The 19098-nt window shown below is 43.0% G+C and overlaps 1 protein-coding gene across 1 annotated transcript in view; it reads left to right on the top strand.

Annotated features, from left to right (window-relative positions):
• SHPRH (SNF2 histone linker PHD RING helicase) overlaps positions 1-19098 on the top strand; it is a 331612-nt gene that overhangs the window by 168502 nt on the left and 144012 nt on the right. Inside the window, 1 exon segment of the mRNA XM_030194974.1 lies at positions 17745-17852. Coding sequence (XP_030050834.1) covers positions 17745-17852 — 108 coding nt within the window.

Here is a 19098-nt window from a genome sequence, read left to right as displayed (position 1 = left end):
TGGAGTTCAGTTGAAAGTTACTTAGAATTGGGCCTTGTCAGTTTTACTGTCAATTCAGAGCCTGAACCAATGTAGAATGTCAGGCCTGCATAATCCCCATAATAGACATCTCCCCACTTGAAGGTTTCCATAGGGAGGGCTTCACAAATATATGATTGGACAAGGTCCAATAGGAGGCCAGGTCTTGCACCCAGGCCTTATGCTCTCACCTCAGAACTATGGAGACTTGTGCCCCGACCGCAGGTTGTCTTAGGTTGCAGGCCTTTAGTTCTTTCTTACCCGTCGTGGCCAAGGGGTCTCATGAGCACTAAAGAGGTGGAAATAATAGGGGGAGTATGTACCAAAGTGGCCCACATGGGAATGGGGAGGTATAATGCAATTTCCAGGTGCAAGAAAGATAGAACAGAACCACAAGGGAGTAAGGGTGTGAAGAAAGTTGCTATAACTCAAAGGAGAGATGACAATGCCCCAAAGAAATAAAACCAAATCAGACAGAAGTTTCCACCTCAGCAGCAGGGGCAATCAGGAGAATTAGGGTGCGTCTGAGTATAAATGGTATTGGCAGCATCAGTAAGTTCTGTTGGTTCATATAGGGTCATAGCATACCCTACAGGATCTCTCTTAGTTAAAGCAGTTTCAATCAGGCGTTGTACTAAACCTCTCATGCATGGTATAATGCAGCAGCCAACAAGCACAGCTATCACAATGATCAAAGTGGTAATTCCTGAAATAATAAAGTTTTTCCATTTACCAAAAACATTATCCATCCATCCTGTCCAGGATGTATCAACACCAGAATTTTCAGCAAGTTCCTCAGCCAAAGTGGTAAGTCCCTGTAAAGCCTTGTGATAGTGCCATCAGGGGCAGTGTTGTTGGGAATGAAGGTGCAACAATGGCCACCTAACATAGTACACACGCCCCCTTTCTCGGCCAACATGATATCGAGAACCATCCGGTTCTCCCAAGCCATGCGGCTGGTAGCATCCAGTTGTTCAGCAATGCCCTGTTACAGCGTCTCTAGTGTAGTTAATGAAACGCTGTTGATTATAGTATATGTAGTTAATCCAGTCAACATTTCTGTAATAGTAACCCACCAAAATATGGATTCAAAACCAGCAGCAATCTGGTTGCAGGCCTTGAATTCATCTGGCTCCCCCCCTTGGTACTCCAATGGAATCAAGATAAATTCTGTCATCAAATGAGCCTTAAATTCCCTACTAGTCCTAGAAGGAGAGGAGGTATTGGTATGGTGAGTAGCAATAGTGAGTGGGATTATAAATTGCACTAGGGCACATTGTCCTTGCCAATTGGGAGGTAAAGTGGGATATAATGTTTTGGTACCACAATACCACCACACATCTGCACGGGAGTGGAAAATTTTGAAAAGTCAATGGAGGGGGCAGATTCTACCAATTTTAAAGGAGCAGGAAGACAGATTTCCTACAAAAAAAGGATTTGCGACATTTGATCGCACTAAACAAAAAGAAAAAATGTATAGCTTTGGAAGGAACTCGGAAGGGTGGTGGTTTGGTGAAGACCCTATCCTGGGGAACAGAAGGGAAAAGTAAGTGAAGAGACAAGCAAGGGATCAGTAAGGGTATGGCTCTGCAGCAAGTTTAGAATGCACAAGGTACCGTTGAAGTCATTATCAAAATCCAATGGGAAGGGAACAACAGTAGGTTCAGGATGAGGGGTAGAACAAACATAGCAATCAGAAACCTTCAAACTGTTAGTGGTATAATGTATCCATTCTAGCCATAAATTGGAGTCAGTGAATCCAGTTTCAAGGGCAAAGGTATCTCTAAGATCTGTAATGGAAAGAACTTTAATGGAGGTGTTAGTTCCTGGGAAGGACTGGATATCAAAAGATTAGGTAAAGAGGATTGTGGGTTCTTCTGGAGGAGGTTTGGGGATAACGATGATCCGGAAGGCGACCAATGGGGTCTCCTCCAGCCACATCTAGACCAATACCATAAGTACGATTCATGGTAATGGTTACACCTTTAAAGGTGATCAGTATGGGGTTGCATTGTGACATACTTCAGGAATTAGGATTAGCAACGGGCTGCCGAATTATAGAGATTTTTGATCGAATGGGCTCATTCCAATGAGGGTGGCTCTCAGTTGGATGGTTGGGACCAGTGTACCACCATGCATCATTCCATGAGGCACAGGGGTTACGGTCATAATCTTCGAATCTAAACTTCTTATATATACAAAGGTAAACATTGGCTTTGGCTCGGGCAAATTGCCTCTGTTTTTCGAAGGCACCGCAAAGGGCAATATTGCAACATCAAATTGCAGTGTGATAGTTTCAGAGGTCTCCTTAAGGTATTTGGTGATTACAACGGGGTAAGTTCTGAAATATTTGTCATCACCTGTAGGCTTTTTCTTTACGGTCTGACCCCAATTGAGGAAGGTTAGGGCATATAGAAGGGTAGGGGTAAAGAATAGTAGAAAAAGTCTAGCAGCAAACATTGCAGTGTTAAATGGTATACAGAGTCAGAGGAAACTGTATGTGATATGTGTTTAAGAGAAAAGGTTATCAATATGAAATGTAAATATCTCCAGGAGAACCAAACAAAAGTGAAAGTAACAGTGGTTGTGATAGCAAAACTCAGGAAGTGGATGAAAACAAAAAAAAAAATACCAGATTATTAATGAAGGTACCAAGCATTCCCTGTAAAGAATTTATCTGGAGGACCTACAAATCAGATGGGTGAGGTGTACTGTTAAATTAATCAATGAGGGAAATCTTTCCTATGTATTGATACTGCTCCAGCATGAACAATATGAGGGCAAACACAAGTGTAAAGCTAAAAGCAAAACACAGCAAATAAATTATCACAACCAGTAGTATGTTATCAGTGTGGCATAGGAGCATTCTGTAAATGAAGAAAAACTAAATCTTAACGAATATTGGAGCTAAACTATATGGTAAGCAAATACTATAAAAAATGTTGAACTAAACTAAATCTGATCAAAAAACTAAATCTTACACTAAAAATAACTAAAATGTTGTTAAACGTAAACACTAAACCTTAAACAGATGTAATAGATAAATGATTAATGCAAAAATGAGTATGAAGCAAATAATGAGTCCATAAAGGTTATAAATGCAAAAAGTAAATTGTCTCTGTTCACTTGCTATGTCCAGGTATTGCTGTGTCTGCAGCACTCCTTGATTCTGGTCTATCTGTTGGCTCTTCTGTGAGTGTATCACTTGGAGTGGAATTTCTGGATGGTCCAGAGGCATATGTCTCTCTAAAGACTCGAATGTCTTTTAAATGGACCCAGGAGATGTGGTCTTGTAGCTCGACTGCAGTTGCGGTAACAGCTTCTACCTTGAATGGACCAACGTAAATAGGATCTTTTCAACTCTTATGTGTATATTTTCTATAGACCTGGTCGCCTATCCACAACATTGGCGTTTTCTGAGCCCTTTGAACTGGTAAACCCCCTTCTGTCTGACGAGTATTGCAATTGGTCCCAGTACACCGAGTAAGTATCAGGCAGGTGATGTCCAGGATTTCCAGGAGTCAGGCACATTTTGCAGCCAGTACATAACTGGAAAGGGATTAATTTCAAAGTGGCGGAGGGGGTAGCCCGTAAAGTTAAAAGGGCAAGTGGCAGGGCATCCAGCCAAGATTTAATTCCATTTGCCATGAGTTTTCGAAGTTTTGTCTTTAAAAGACCATTATATCTTTCCACTAGGCCATTGTTGCAATCACGGAGACATGGCTCAATGGTTCCCATGAATGGGATGCAAACATACCAGGTTATAATCTATTTAGAAAGGATAGAGATGGTCGTAAAGATGGAGGAATAGCTCTGTATGTGAGAAATGATATCGCAGTGACTGAAATGGCAGGGACCCGGGGAAAGGAAGAAGTGATATGGGTCACCTTAAAAAGAGATGATAGAACCTCTGTCCACATGGGTATTTTCTACAGATCTCCGACACAATTGGAGGAACTAGATAAAGATCTGATCGTAGATATTCAAAAGTTGGGAAAGAAGAGAGAGGTGCTGTTGCTGGGAGATTTCAATCTGCCGGATGTAGATTGGAAGGTTCCATCTGTGGAATCGGAAAGAAGTAGAGAGATCATGGATGCTTTTCAAAGTGCTATGCTCAGACAAATGGTGACGGAACCCATGAGGGAGGGAGCGACGCTGGATCTGGTGCTCACAAATGGGGATAGCGTTTCAAATGTCCGAGTGGGTGCCCACCTGGGCAGCAGTGACCATCAAACAGTTTGGTTTGATATGACAGCTGAAGTGGAGGGCGGCCACTCAAAACTCCGTCCTGGATTTCAAGCATGCTGACTTTAGTAAAATGGGGGACTACCTGAGGAAGGAGCTGATGGGATGGGAGGACGAACGAGAAGTGGAAGGACAGTGGTCCAGGCTGAAAGAAGCTATAAATATGGCCACAAACATTTACAGTGGGGGAAATAAGTATTTGATCCCTTGCTGATTTTGTAAGTTTGCCCACTGACAAAGACATGAGCAGCCCATAATTGAAGGGTAGGTTATTGGTAACAGTGAGAGATAGCACATCACAAATTAAATCCGGAAAATCACATTGTGGAAAGTATATGAATTATTTGCATTCTGCAGAGGGAAATAAGTATTTGATCCCTCTGGCAAACAAGACCTAATACTTGGTGGCAAAACCCTTGTTGGCAAGCACAGCGGTCAGACGTCTTCTGTAGTTGATGATGAGGTTTGCACACATGTCAGGAGGAATTTTGGTCCACTCCTCTTTGCAGATCATCTCTAAATCATTAAGAGTTCTGGGCTGTCGCTTGGCAACTCGCAGCTTCAGCTCCCTCCATAAGTTTTCAATGGGATTAAGGTCTGGTGACTGGCTAGGCCACTCCATGACCCTAATGTGCTTCTTCCTGAGCCACTCCTTTGTTGCCTTGGCTGTATGTTTTGGGTCATTGTCGTGCTGGAAGACCCAGCCACGACCCATTTTTAAGGCCCTGGTGGAGGGAAGGAGGTTGTCACTCAGAATTGTACGGTACATGGCCCCATCCATTCTCCCATTGATGCGGTGAAGTAGTCCTGTGCCCTTAGCAGAGAAACACCCCCAAAACATAACATTTCCACCTCCATGCTTGACAGTGGGGACGGTGTTCTTTGGGTCATAGGCAGCATTTCTCTTCCTCCAAACACGGCGAGTTGAGTTCATGCCAAAGAGCTCAATTTTTGTCTCATCTGACCACAGCACCTTCTCCCAATCACTCTCGGCATCATCCAGGTGTTCACTGGCAAACTTCAGACGGGCCGTCACATGTGCCTTCCGGAGCAGGGGGACCTTGCGGGCACTGCAGGATTGCAATCCGTTATGTCGTAATGTGTTACCAATGGTTTTCGTGGTGACAGTGGTCCCAGCTGCCTTGAGATCATTGACAAGTTCCCCCCCTTGTAGTTGTAGGCTGATTTCTAACCTTCCTCATGATCAAGGATACCCACGAGGTGAGATTTGCGTGGAGCCCCAGATCTTTGTCGATTGACAGTCATTTTGTACTTCTTCCATTTTCTTACTATGGCACCGACAGTTGTCTCCTTCTCGCCCAGCGTCTTACTGATGGTTTTGTAGCCCATTCCAGCCTTGTGCAGGTGTATGATCTTGTCCCTGACATCCTTAGACAGCTCCTTGCTCTTGGCCATTTTGTAGAGGTTAGAGTCTGACTGATTCACTGAGTCTGTGGACAGGTGTCTTTCATACAGGTGACCATTGCCGACAGCTGTCTGTCATGCAGGTAACGAGGTTGATTTGGAGCATCTACCTGGTCTGTAGGGGCCAGATCTCTTACTGGTTGGTGGGGGATCAAATACTTATTTCCCTCTGCAGAATGCAAATAAATTCATATACTTTCCACAATGTGATTTTCCGGATTTAATTTGTGATGTGCTATCTCTCACTGTTACCAATAACCTACCCTTCAATTATGGGCTGCTCATGTCTTTGTCAGTGGGCAAACTTACAAAATCAGCAAGGGATCAAATACTTATTTCCCCCACTGTATGTAAGGAGAGTAAATAAAAGCAAGAGAAAAAGGAAACCGATATGGTTCTCCAAGCAAGTGACTGAGAAAATAAAGGCTAAAGAGTTGGCGTTCCTGAAATACAGAAAAACTCAAGAAGAGCAACACGGAGAGGAATACCGGATGAAACTGAAAGAAGCCAAGAGAGAGATATGTCTGGCGAAAGCGGAAGAACAAATGGCTAGAATGGTAAGGAGGGGTGACAAAAAATTTTTCAGGTATATTAGTGAAAGGAGAAAGACAAGAAAGGGAATTGTGAGACTGAAAGATGCTGCAAGCTACTATGTAGATAATGATGAAGAAAAAGCAAATTTGCTAAATAGATACTTTTGTTCTGTTTTCACAGAAGAAAATCCTGGAGAAGGACTACGATTGACTGGCAAAAGTACATATGAGAATGGAGTGGATATAGCACCGTTCACGGAAGAGAGTGTGTATGAATTACTTGAAAATCTAAAGGTGGACAAAGCCATGGGATCGTACGGGATCCACCCCAGGATATTGAGGGAGCTCAGAGAGGTTCTGGCGGGTTCTCTTAAAGATTTGTTTAATAAATCCTTGGAGACTGGAGAGGTTCCCGTGGGATTGGAGAACGGCGGATGTGGTCCCTCTTCACAAAAGTGGTGATAGAGAAGAAGCTGGAAACTACAGGCCGGTAAGCCTCACTTCGGTTATTGGAAAAGTAACGGAAGCGATGCTGAAGGAAAGGATAGTGAATTTCCTGGAAGCCAACCAGTTGCAAGATCCGAGACAACATGGTTTTACCAAAGGTAAATCGTGCCAAACGAATCTCATTGAATTTTTTGACTGGGTGACCGGAGAATTGAATCATGGACGTGCTATAGACGTAATTTACTTAGATTTCAGCAAAGCTTTTGACACGGTTCCCCATAGGAGGCTCTTAAATAAACTTGACAGGCTGAAGATAGGACCCAACGTGGTGAACTAGATTAGGAACTGGTTGACGGACAGACGCCAGAGGGTGGTGGTAAATGGAATTCACTCGGATGAGGGAAAGGTGAGTAGTGGGGTGCCTCAGGGATCGGTGCTGGGGCCAATTCTGTTCAATATATTTGTGAGTGACATTGCCAAAGGGTTAGAAGGTAAAGTTTGCATTTTGCGGATGATACTAAGATTTGTAACAGAGTGGACACCCAGGAGGGAGTGGAAAACATGAAAAAGGATCTGCAGAAGCTAGAAAAATGGTCTAAGGTTTGGCAATTAAAATTCAATGCGAAGAAATGCAAAGTGATTCACTTAGGGAATAGAAATCCACGGGAGACGTATGTATTAGGCGGGGAGAGTCCTGATAGGTACGGGCGGAGAGAGAGGGATCTTGGGGTGATAGTATCTGAGGATTTGAAGGCGACGAAACAGTGTGACAAGGCGGTGGCCGTAGCTAGAAGGTTGTTAGGCTGTATAGAGAGAGGTGTGACCAGCAGAAAGAAAGGGGGTGTTGATGCCCCTGTATAAGTCGTTGGTGAAGCTCCACCTGGAGCATTGTGTTCAGTTTTGGAGGCCGTATCTTGCTAAGGATGTAAAAAGAATTGAAGCGGCGCAAAGAAAAGCTACAAAACTTTTATGGGATGTGCATTACAAGACGTATGAGGAGAGACTTGCTTACCTGAACATGTATACCCTGGAGGAAAGGAGAATCAGGGGTGATATGATATAGACATTCAAATATTTGAAAGGATTAATCCGCAAACGAACCTTTTCTGTAGATGGGAAGGTGGTAGAACTAGAAGACATGAAATGAGATTGAAGGGGGGCAGACTCAAGAAAAATGTCAGGAAGTATTTTTTTACGGAGAGAGTGGTGGATACTTGGAATGCCCTCCCGTGGGAGGTGGTGGAGATGAAAACAGTAACAGAGTTCAAAAATGCGTGGGATAAACATAAAGGAATCCTGTCAGAAGAATGGATCCTCAGAAGCTTAGCGGAGATTGGGTGGCAGAGCCGGTAATGGGAGTTGGGGCAGACTTCTACAGTCTGAGCCCTGAAATTGCAGATGCAAATCAAGGTCAGATATACACCTAAAGTAGCACATATGAGTTTATCTTGTTGGGCAGACTGGATGGACCGTACAGGTCTTTCTCTGTCATTATCTACTATGTTACTAGAGGGTTTATAAATGCTCACCGTCCGATGAGTGATCGGTAATTTTGCTGTGAGAGTCTGGATCAACTCATTGACAAACTGTGAACCATTATCAGTGGTAATTTTACAAGGAATACCAAATCGGGGAATGATATCATTGCACAGTACTTGTGCCATCACCTGCCCTGTCTCTTGGGTACAGGGAATTGCTTCAACCCACTTAGAGAAACCGTCAACACAGACAAGTAAAAATCTCTTTCATATCAGTAAAATCACAGTACCAGTGCAACCCTGGGCCTTGAACAACAGGCAATTTTCCAAGAGAGACAACGGTGCTGCGTTTTGGGGGTGTTCAGGGAACACTTGTAACATCCTCGGACTATATCATGGCACAGTGACATCATTTGTGGGGCCCAGACTTTGGGAACAAATTATCATAAAGGGTAGATGCATTGAGGTGTAACGAATAGTGTAAGGAGTGAAGCAGTAGTGACAATTTATTAAATGTGATACAAATCTGACCTGCTGGGTGAACCCACAGTTTATTTGAATTCTGTGTACATCCTGCTTGTTGCCAGGCACGCGGCTCAGCTTGAGTTGCAGAAGCCTGTAAAGCAGTATGAAGATCTGATTCTTAGAGTACTGGTAGGGGAGTTTTTACACACAAGGAAGAGGCATCAGCATAACATTTCTTAGTGGAGGGGGGAAGCATAGTAGCCAAATCGTCCGCCAAGCTGTTGCCATTTATTTCAAAAGAAAAAAACAGTCTCTTGGTGGGCTTTAATCCATGTTATGGCAGTGCGTAAGTTATTTTTATGGCGCTGTTGCAATGTCTCAAAAATGTTATTCCAGAGTGTAATGTGAGATAGAGGTTGTCCCGTAGAGGACACCATACCCCTCAAGTTCGACTTGTGTATATGAGAATGTAATGAGGAGAAAACATAGCTAGAATCTGTGACAATAGATAAATCTTCAGATGTGGCTTTAAATAACAGGACATATAAAACAGCTGCTAACTCAGCAGTTTGGGCAGAATAAGAAGTAGGGAGCCTGAATTGTATAGTTTCAATTGCAGTTTCCTCCGGAGTGTAATGCACAGCTGCAAAACCCACAGAGCCATTCTGACAGGATCCGTCGGTGAACCAAACAGGACCAGACTGCAGAATTTCAAACTGAATAGTCACAAAATCAGGCACAGAAGGAAGTTGTGCAGTACACTGATGAGGAAACAAACTGTCATTTTCTGTGATAGCAAACAATGGTTTAAGTCTCTGTGAGTCGGCAGATGTAAGAGGCTGTAAATTATGTGCAACACTGATCAAAATAACCTGATTCTTTTGCAGCCTAGAAGGGTCATGTGGCTAATGTTCTGTCTAGCAAATACTTAACATCATGTGAAGTATGAATGATTACAGGTAAATGTGGGATGTAACTATAAAGCTTTAAAACAGCAGTTGCCGCTGCAACCAGTCCCCTCTCGCAAGAGGCAAAAACTTAATTCAACCGGGGTGAAAGTACCAGACAAATATCCACAAGCTATATCCTCATCATGTTGTGTTATCAAGGCAGCCCATGTGGTGTCATTATGAGCAATCCATAAATGAACATCCTGGGAAACATTTATAGTGGCAAGAGGGGAACTACACATCACATCTTTAACTAGATTAACCAGCAGATTTTTTCATCATCCGTAAAATCAAGGGCTTCAAATTTAGAGTTATGCTTTCCTGACAACTTCTGATTAAAACAGCCTAGTGCACTCCGAATAATTGGGTATCCACAACCGACAAAAATTTAACATACCTAACACAGCTCTGAGTTCAGTAACCGTAGAAGGCATATTCAGTTTAGCAACATGTTTCAAAGCGTCAGGACAGAGGGCGCGTTTCTGGATACCAATCTCATGTCCCAGAAAGGTGACCTATGTTTGAGCAACTCTCAACTTCTACTTCTTAACCTTATAGCCTTTGTCGGCCAAAAAGCCTAAGAAATCACAAGTAACCTGTATACAAGTATCAAAATCATCTATGGAGAGGCCCCGATATACATGTCTGATCTTATAGACTTACCAGCAAAAAACACAATAAGCTCATCACGCACTTTCTTAAACCTCCATTACCCCAACTGTAAGGGAGTAAGATACAAATCACTATATGCATCCAGCTTTTCATACATCTGCACGCAACGTTGGAATGCACTACCGACTGTCTTAAAATCAACATATGATTTGACAGCCTTCCGGAAATCGCTGAAAACTAACTTATTGAACAAGACATATAAAACAATCCTTCATAAAGATTTATCATCAGAACTGTATTAGTACTAATCAACATTGAACTCCTTAATCTGACTACTTTAATTTCACTATTATCATCTAATGTTACTCTTGATCCTACATTTTACATACCTAATATGTATTGATTATTTCTTTGCTTCTAATTTTTTGATATCTTATGTACCTTAATTGTATATTATTCTGTTCTCTCATTCTGTAATTGGGGACTGCCATTACGGCATAATGTAAGCCACATTTGGAAAATGTGGGATACAATGCGACAAATAAATTAAATAAAATTCAGGGGGCGGGTAATTAACATATTCATCCACATACAGCAACAAATGAGTGTTCTGAGGCCAAACATAATGTAATGTTTCAAACTCTTTTATGTGTTTGTGCAAGTGTTTGAGAGAAACCTGTGGGGCTATCAGTAAAACCTTGTGGTAAGCGTGGTCCAGTGATATGTAACATTGTCAAATTGAAAGGCAGTAAGAGGTCTGCTGTCAGGGTGAATGGATAGCGAAGAAGGCATTAGATAAATCAATAGTGGAGTGGTAGACTGCAAAGTGACACTCTGCAACCAAAGTAGTAGGGTTCTCTACGTTGGGGTAAATGTGTTTAACAACATCATTTAAGGCACGTAAGTCTTGTACTATATGCCATTGCCCTGGCTCCTCCTTTTTGACGGGAAAAAGTGGGGTGTTGTATGGAGAGTGGCTCACTTCAGTGATGCTCTCAAAGGATACTGCCCTATTTTGGGCCATCACATCTTGGTTGTAATTCAGTACGGTATGGTAGGTGTGTCTACCTTCCCATAGGGAGCATCTAACCACCATACCTCTACTCAGGAAATCTAGACTGCCTCAACTTGACATTTCGTCCTTAGATTGTAAGCTCCTTGAGCAGGGGACTGTCCTTCTTTGTTAAACTGTACAGCGCTGCGTAACCCTAGTAGCGCTCTAGAAATGTTAAGTAGTAGTAGTAGTAGTAGCATCATGGGTAGCCCACAAATAGGCAGTCTTTCCAGAGCACAAGAAATGGTTTGTTCAATAAGGGTTGTTACTGCAAATATGAGAGAGGTGCTACTGGTGGGTTTGGGAATATCAAAATGAATTTAAAATTTAAACTGTGTTAGCAAGTTTCGCCCTAAAAGGTTGTCGGGGCAGGAGGGAGCAAAAAACAAGGGTGCTATGATATCCTGACCAGCAAAGTTAATTGACATGGGTTCCAACATGGGAGTATCAGTCGGTATTCCATTAAAACCCATTGTGGTAAAGGATTCTTTTTAAAATTTTAGTTTTGCTTTTCAGGTTGGTAGGAGCTTTGGCCAAAACAGAACGTGATGCTCGGTATCAACTAAGAAGGGTACTGAGATTCCCTGAATTTGTAATGTTACCATTGGATCATTATAGCCCACCTGCGTGTGTACTACACCTAGTCATTGTGGTGAATTCTGGTTCTCAGGGTCCCACAAGGGAAAGACTGTTGTCCGGGGTTAGGACCCTGGAATCGTGGTGTTACCAATTGGCTTATCTGGGAGGCTGAGAAGACCTACACTCATCAGCTAGTGTCCAAACTTATTACACTGCCAACACTAAGTACATAAGCACTGCCAAGCTGGGAAAGACCAAAGGTCCATCAAGCCCAGCACTCTGTCTCTGACAGTGGCCAATCTAGGCCCCAAGAACCTGGCAAAAACCCAAAATTTAATAATGATCAATGGACTTTTCCTTCAGGAATCTGTCCAGACCCCCTTTAAACTCAGCAAGGCCAGCTGCCGTCACTACCTTCTCCAGCAATGAGTTCCAGAGTCTAACTACGTGCTGAGTAAAGAAAAACTTTCTCCGATTTGTTTTAAACCTAACACATTCTGATTTCATCTTGTGTCCCCTGGTTCTATTATTGTTAGAAAGTGTAAACAAACGCTTCACATCTGTCCACTCTACCCCACTCATTATTTTGTAGACCTGTGTCATATCGCCCCTCAGCCGCCTTTTCTCCAGGCTAAAGAGTACTACCCGTGTTAACCGTCTCCTCCTAGGGTAGTTGTCCCATCCCTTTTATCATTTTTGTCATCCTTCTCTGCATCTTCTCCAATTCCTTTATATCTTTTTTGAGATGAGGCGACCAAAACTGAACACAATACTCCAGGTGCGGTCGCCACCATGGAGTGATATAACGGCATTATAACATCCTCATGCTTATTTTCCATCCCTTTTCTAATAATTACTCAACATTCTGTTCGCACTTCTTAGCTGCCACAGCACATTGAGCTGAAGATTTCAACGTCCTATCACGATGACTCCCAGATCCCTTTCTTGGTCCATAACTCTAAAGTGGAACCTTGCGTGACATAGCTGTAATTAGGGTCCTCCTTCCCACATGCATCACTTTGCACTTGCCAACGTTGAACTTCATCTGCCATTTGGACGCCCAATCCCCCAGTCTCATGAGGACTTCTTGCAATCTTTCACACTCCTGCGATGAGATGACCCTGGATAACTTTGTGTTATCTGCGAATTTAATTACCTCACTAGACACTGGACACTTGGATATCTAGATGGGCTAGGTTGGCTAAAGTCTCTCTCATTTCTAGAGTAACCAGAGTCTCTTTGTCTCCCCCTAAAGTTCCCTGGGGTAGGACCCCTGCCTCTATTATTCAAATAAAAAATATCAGCAGGAATCGCAAGAGGGTCCCGCCAAAAAGGGTCATCATTGTGTGTGCGTCTTGCATAAAATTTGGCTTCTTGTTGATCAAGGGTTTTCTGATCTTTCAATTTGTTTATTTGCAGGGACATTAAATGAGTCTGCAATTTTTTGCAGCTGGTTGTTTTGGTTTGTGCATTTTTAAGGAAGATACGGCAATGGTGTAAAATGTTGTTCCTTCATCTCTGGCCACTGCTTCTGTGAGATGCCTACAGTATTGTCAAGTCCCTCCCTAACTTTAGCTGGTAAAGTTTCTTTAAAAAGGTGGTTAAAAACAGGGAGGCAATTAGGAGCATCAAATCGCTCTTCAGTCTCATCTCTATATAACTGCTCTAACTTGAGCATATATTTTTCAGTGGGCTCTATACAGGCCCATCGTTGGGAAGTAATAACAGAAAAGTCTTTCTGAGTGGGAAAACGGTAGCAAATGGCGTTAAACAATCTATTTTTAATGGTATCAAACTGATCACCATCCCAGTCATTCTGAGCGGCCACATTAGCGAGGGCAGCAGTATTAAAAAGTTCTAAGACATTGGCTTGGGGGATACGCCCTAACAGTGCCTTTATGTCACCTATGGCAAGAGTTGAACCCATAGGCAGCTCGTGGAGCTTATATATACACTTGTTACCCCCTTCAGTAAGATCTGGTAACTGCTGGGTCAGACTGGTCAAATCAATATTCCTATAAGGCACATACTCTGTATGTGGGACCCCCCCCCCCCCCCCCCCCCAGTTAACTTGTTAAACAAGGGCAAAAGTTTTGTCTGAGAGCTGGAGCTATGGTCTTATGGAAGTAAATTGGTTTTCATATTTTTCCCAAATCTTAAGACCTTCTTGCATATATGTTTTAACCCTAGGACCCCAGCCAGGGTCGGGGTAAGAGTAAATAAGGTCTCGAGCAGGTCTGAGGGCGGCTGTCTGCAATGACCCTTCCCTAGGGAAGGCACTAGATTGGGGACGTAAGGATTCGGACCAGGCAGCAAGATTATCACCTCAAGGTTTGACCCAATAATAAGAATTTTCCTGCTAAAATACATATTCACAAGGGGTTTCAGGGACAGTACCATTAAACATATGGAACTGGACTTTGGGAATGGTTTTAGGGCAAGCTCCGAGGTTGGAGTACGGGATATTGGGAATTTTAACTTTAGACCTAGTATGGTCAGCAATACGTGACTGGGGAGTATTTTTAAGAGCCTGATGGGTGATTGCTTCCTGACGAAGAGTATCAATGTCACGTTGAAGATCCACAGTAGCATCATCAATAGCCTCATCGATGTGAGGATCAACAAGCGACCTAGAACTTTGGTTTAACTGGGGTGTCTGTCGGGGAATAGTCGTAGCCTGCTTATCCTCCTCGGTAGGGTATATTCTGATTCTTTCTGGACCAGGCAAAGGGAGCCCATAAGGGTCCTCATTCTGACCTGAGTCTTGGTTCTGAGTAGGATTTAGCTCCGTTTCCTGGGCATTTTGCTCGTCAGGTATCCGGATTAAATCCACAACACCTTTGATCTGCACTGTCAAAGAATCAACAGGGAGTGGACATGTGGCAATTTCTAAAGCCGGCGCAGGGTTAGGTTCCCTGTCGAGGCTGGGATATAATTTTTTATAGCCGATGGCAGTACCACAGGCTAAAACTTTGGTAGGATCTGGTTTAGGTGGATTATCGTATTGTGGTGGGGCCAGAGGTGCCGTCGGACCCACTGGTGGAGGAGGTGGAAATGTAGAGGAGTCGGTTAAGGAATTCTTTTCTGCTTCTCTGTCAGCTACTAAGATCCATCTGTTCAGAGCTTGAAGGTGCCTCAAACGAGATTTACCTGTTTTAAAGGACTCATTGGATTCATCTGTGCAATGTGTGCACATCAAAGGAGGAGGAGGAGTGGCCTAGTGGTTAGGGTGGTGGACCTTGGTCCTGAGGAACTGAGTTCAATTCCCACTTCAGGCACAGGCAGCTCCTTGTGACTCTGGGCAAGTCACTTAACCCTCCATTGCCCCAGGTACAAATAAGTACCTGTATACAATATGTAAACCGCATTGAGCCTGCCATGAGTGGGAAAGTGCGGGGTACAAATGTAACAAAAATAAAAAAAACCTTTTGGGGACCTGCACAAATCATTCTGTTTTTTATTCCATTTGTGCCATTTACCACAAAATTTAGTAAGTTCCTTCTTTTCAGTTGGAAAGTACTTAATCACAGTCTCAAGCGGTGTAATAGCCATAATGTCTAACGCTGTTGGGGAGCTGAGGGAGGGCAGGGAGAATCGCTGGACATGGATGGGAGTGGAGGGGAGGGCAGGGGGAGAGAACAGATCGCTGGACATGGAGAGAAGGGGAGGGCAGGGGGAGAGAAGGGGAGAGAACAGATCGCTGGACAGGGAGAGAAGGGGAGGACGGGGGGAGAGAACAGATTGCTGGACATGGAGAGAAGGGGATAGAATAGATCGCTGGACAGGGGGGAGAGAAGGGGAGGGCAGGGGGAGAGAAGAGATCGCTGGAGAGGAGGGGAGGGCAGGAGGAGAGAAGAAATCACTGGAGAAGAGGGAAGGGCAGGGGAGAGGAGAATTGCTGTCCATGGATAGATGGAGGGGAGGGCAGGGGAGAGAGGAGAATTGCTGGACATGGATGGAGGGGAGGGCAGGGGGAGAAAAGAGATCGCTGGGCAGGAGGGGAGGGCTGGGGAGAGAGGAGAATTGCTGGATGGATGGAGGGGGCAGGGGAGAGAGGAAATTTGCTGGATATGGATGGATGGAGGAGAGGGCAGGGGAGAATGGAGAGTTGTTGGACATGGATGAATGGATGGAGGGGAAAGAAGTCAGGAAGGAGATGCACATGGATGGAGGGGAGTGAAGAGAGAAGAAATGCTGGACATGGATGAAGTGGAGGGCAGGGAAATTAGGAGAAATGTTGGACAAGGATGGAGGGAAGGAAAGACAAAGGAAGGAGATGCACATGGACGGAGTGGAAGGGAGAGAGGAGAAATGCTGGACATGGATGGAGGGGAGGGAAGACAGAGGAAGTAGATGCACATGGAGGGGAGGGGAGTACGGAGAAATGCTGGATATGGATGGAGGGCAAATTGCTGAATTTAAGGGCTGGATTGGAACACTTTGAGGGCAGATGTTGAAACTGGAGAAAGGATAGGGACAGGGCTACAGATGGTAGACAGGATGCATAAGGACACAGAAGGATGGTGGACATGGTGAGAGAAAAAATATCAAATGGAAAGAAGACACTACATAAAACAGAAGACACTGGGACCAAAGCTAATAGAAAAATTAAATACTCAGACAGCAAAGGTAGAAAACATTTTTTTAGTCAGAATTTATTAATTGGAATATGTCAGCTTTTGGAAATGTGCATCAGTGATATTTTGCATGCAAGTTTCAATTTTTCTAGTATTGCTGCATGCTGAGTCTGACTTCTTGAGGTAACTTTCCAGTTCAGTATTTTGCCTTCATATCTGTTGTGTCATGTGTTTTTCATGTGTGATAAAGATGCAGTATTCTGCTAGTGTGTAGTATTTGCAGCCCTTTTTGTTTTGTTTTTTGTTGCACTAGGTTGTGTACTGGTGTTTTAGAGCCCGGTGTAATTATAGTGCTGCCTTTCCACGCATAAGGTTGTAGCTCATCCTGTCCTTGGAATTAGTGCTGTTATGGTTTGGTAAGGTTATGAGTGTGTTTTTGCACAAGTTTGTGTATAGTGTTTTGCAGTGGAGAGATTGTGTGTTGGCCTTACTGAGGTGGCACCAAAACATCAGAAAGGGTATAGAGCCTAAATCATGACACACTGCCTCTTGAAGGATCTACATATGGTCGTTAATAAAAGGAGCTCATTGTGAACACTATCCACCTAAAAGAATGTTTTGTGGCTCTATATGAGAATTGTGATACTATGATCCCTTGTTTCATATCGTTGATGGTCTGCATTTTCCGTATGGGTGGTATATTGGTGTATTAGGGTCTGCCCAGTGTAATATTTATGGTATAGTAAGGTTCTGAGTATATTTTTGCACAAAGTTGTGCATAGTGTTTTGCAATTGAGCGATTGTGGTTAGTATATTCTTTGACATATGATACATATCTAATATCTAAATGTAATAAAAGGTATTAATTGTGCCTATTTTATTTTTACTTATTTTTTTCTGTGTGTTGTCAGACAGTTATGGAGGTAAGTTCCGCCCCTGGCCCCACCCCTAACCCTGCCCCCTTTAGGCTCCCCAAACAGTTGGTCCACCGACCGCCTATGCTTGTCACTTTGCTTTACCTGTTCAGAATTAGGATCAAATCTGGATTTCTTGGACACTGGCATATAAAGGATTTTAATACAAGTTATAATAAATAAATTACTGAAATTCACACTTCTCTAGACAGTCTATTTATTCTAATAAGATGCAAAATAATCATTTCAAGTTGTGTACATAACCTTATAAGTGTTAGAAAGCTTCATTAGAACATAATTCAGACCTTGCGTATAACTAGGTCATGAATTGACCTATTCGTATTTAGGTACATGTTGAATACCGTTTTGCAGCTTGATGGTTCTGCTTGGATTGGGACTCTTAAGTAGTTCATGTGCCTAATTTATTTCCCTTTTATCTACATTTAGGCTCAACAGCTACAGCAGACTTACATGAGTAAATCAAATGCAGAGGTATCAGAAGCATACCAGGCCTTGCAACCAGTGGTACAGAACATTCATGAGCTTCTGAGAAAAGCAAGTTTATGCTGTGTTTTTTTTACATACTTATTGTGTTATATTTGTTCATTGATGCTCAGTTATGCCATGAAAGTGCAGGGTAATCAAAATGCTTTTGAGTTACAAATCTGTTGATGGAATATGTTTATGTGAATAGTAATTTGTTTTATTCTGCCTTTTTTGCTTCAAGTTTGCTTCTCTTATGCTACTGAAGAAGTTGTCCCCAAATGTGCTTTGTTGAATTATCTTCCTTTGCTCTATTCTTCATTGTCTAATGTTTGGAGAACCTTGTATACCAATGCCGTAGTATGGTAAACAAATGTCTAGCTCTAGAGGCTGCAATGATAGAAGTAAACTTGGATTTAGTGGCGGTCACAGAGAACCATGACTTGGGATATGGTTGTACCTGACTATAATCTTATTCAGGAAGGACAGGGTAGATAAAAAGGGTGGAGGAGTGGCATTATATGTTAAGAATAGTGACAGAACTGCAGGACATATGGGGTAAGGAAGAAGCGCTGTGGACAGAGATTTAATTGAAGACATCCACAAGATAGCTAGGAAAGGGGAAGTACTACTATTAGGTGATTTTAATATTCCAGATGTCGATTGGGGCGTCCCTTCTGCGAGGCCATCTAGAAGCAAAGGAATCTTGGATTCTCTACAGGAAGAATTGTTTCAGCAGTGGGTAACAGAACCGATGCAGGATGGAGCTATTCTTGACCTAGTGCTTAAAAATGGGGACAATGCTTCTGGTGTTACGGTGGGAGATCATTTCGCTTCTAGTGATCACCGAATGGTGTGGTTCAACATTAAGACAAAGGAGGAGAGGGCTTATTCGAGATTGAAGGTCCAAGATTTAAAAAAAAAACTAACTTTGCTGAGATGGGGGAATTTCTCAAGGAAGAGTTAGTTGGATGGGAACAGCTGAAGGAAGTAGAACAGCAGTGGGTGAAACTGAAAGGAGCCATTTTAACAGCGACCAACTTTGTTAGAAAATTACAGTAGAGTAAGAGGAAAAAAAGACCGCTCTGATTCTCAAACATAGTAGCTGAAAAGGTAAGGGAAAGAAGATTAGCCTTCATACAATACAAGAGGAAAGAGGAAGACAAGCAAAAATATCTGGAAAAGCTAAGAGAAGCTGAAAAACCTGTCAGGAAAGCAAAGAGGCACATGGAAGAAAAAATAGCGGGCTCAGTAAACATAGAAACATGACGGCAGATAAAGGTCAAATGGCCCATCCAGTCTGTCTATCCTCTGTAAC

Source organism: Microcaecilia unicolor, chromosome 3, assembly GCF_901765095.1.
Source record: "Microcaecilia unicolor chromosome 3, aMicUni1.1, whole genome shotgun sequence".
Lineage (NCBI taxonomy): Eukaryota > Metazoa > Chordata > Amphibia > Gymnophiona > Siphonopidae > Microcaecilia > Microcaecilia unicolor.
The sequence above is the reverse complement of the archived record's forward strand: the minus strand, read 5'-3'. Positions and strand labels throughout refer to the sequence as shown.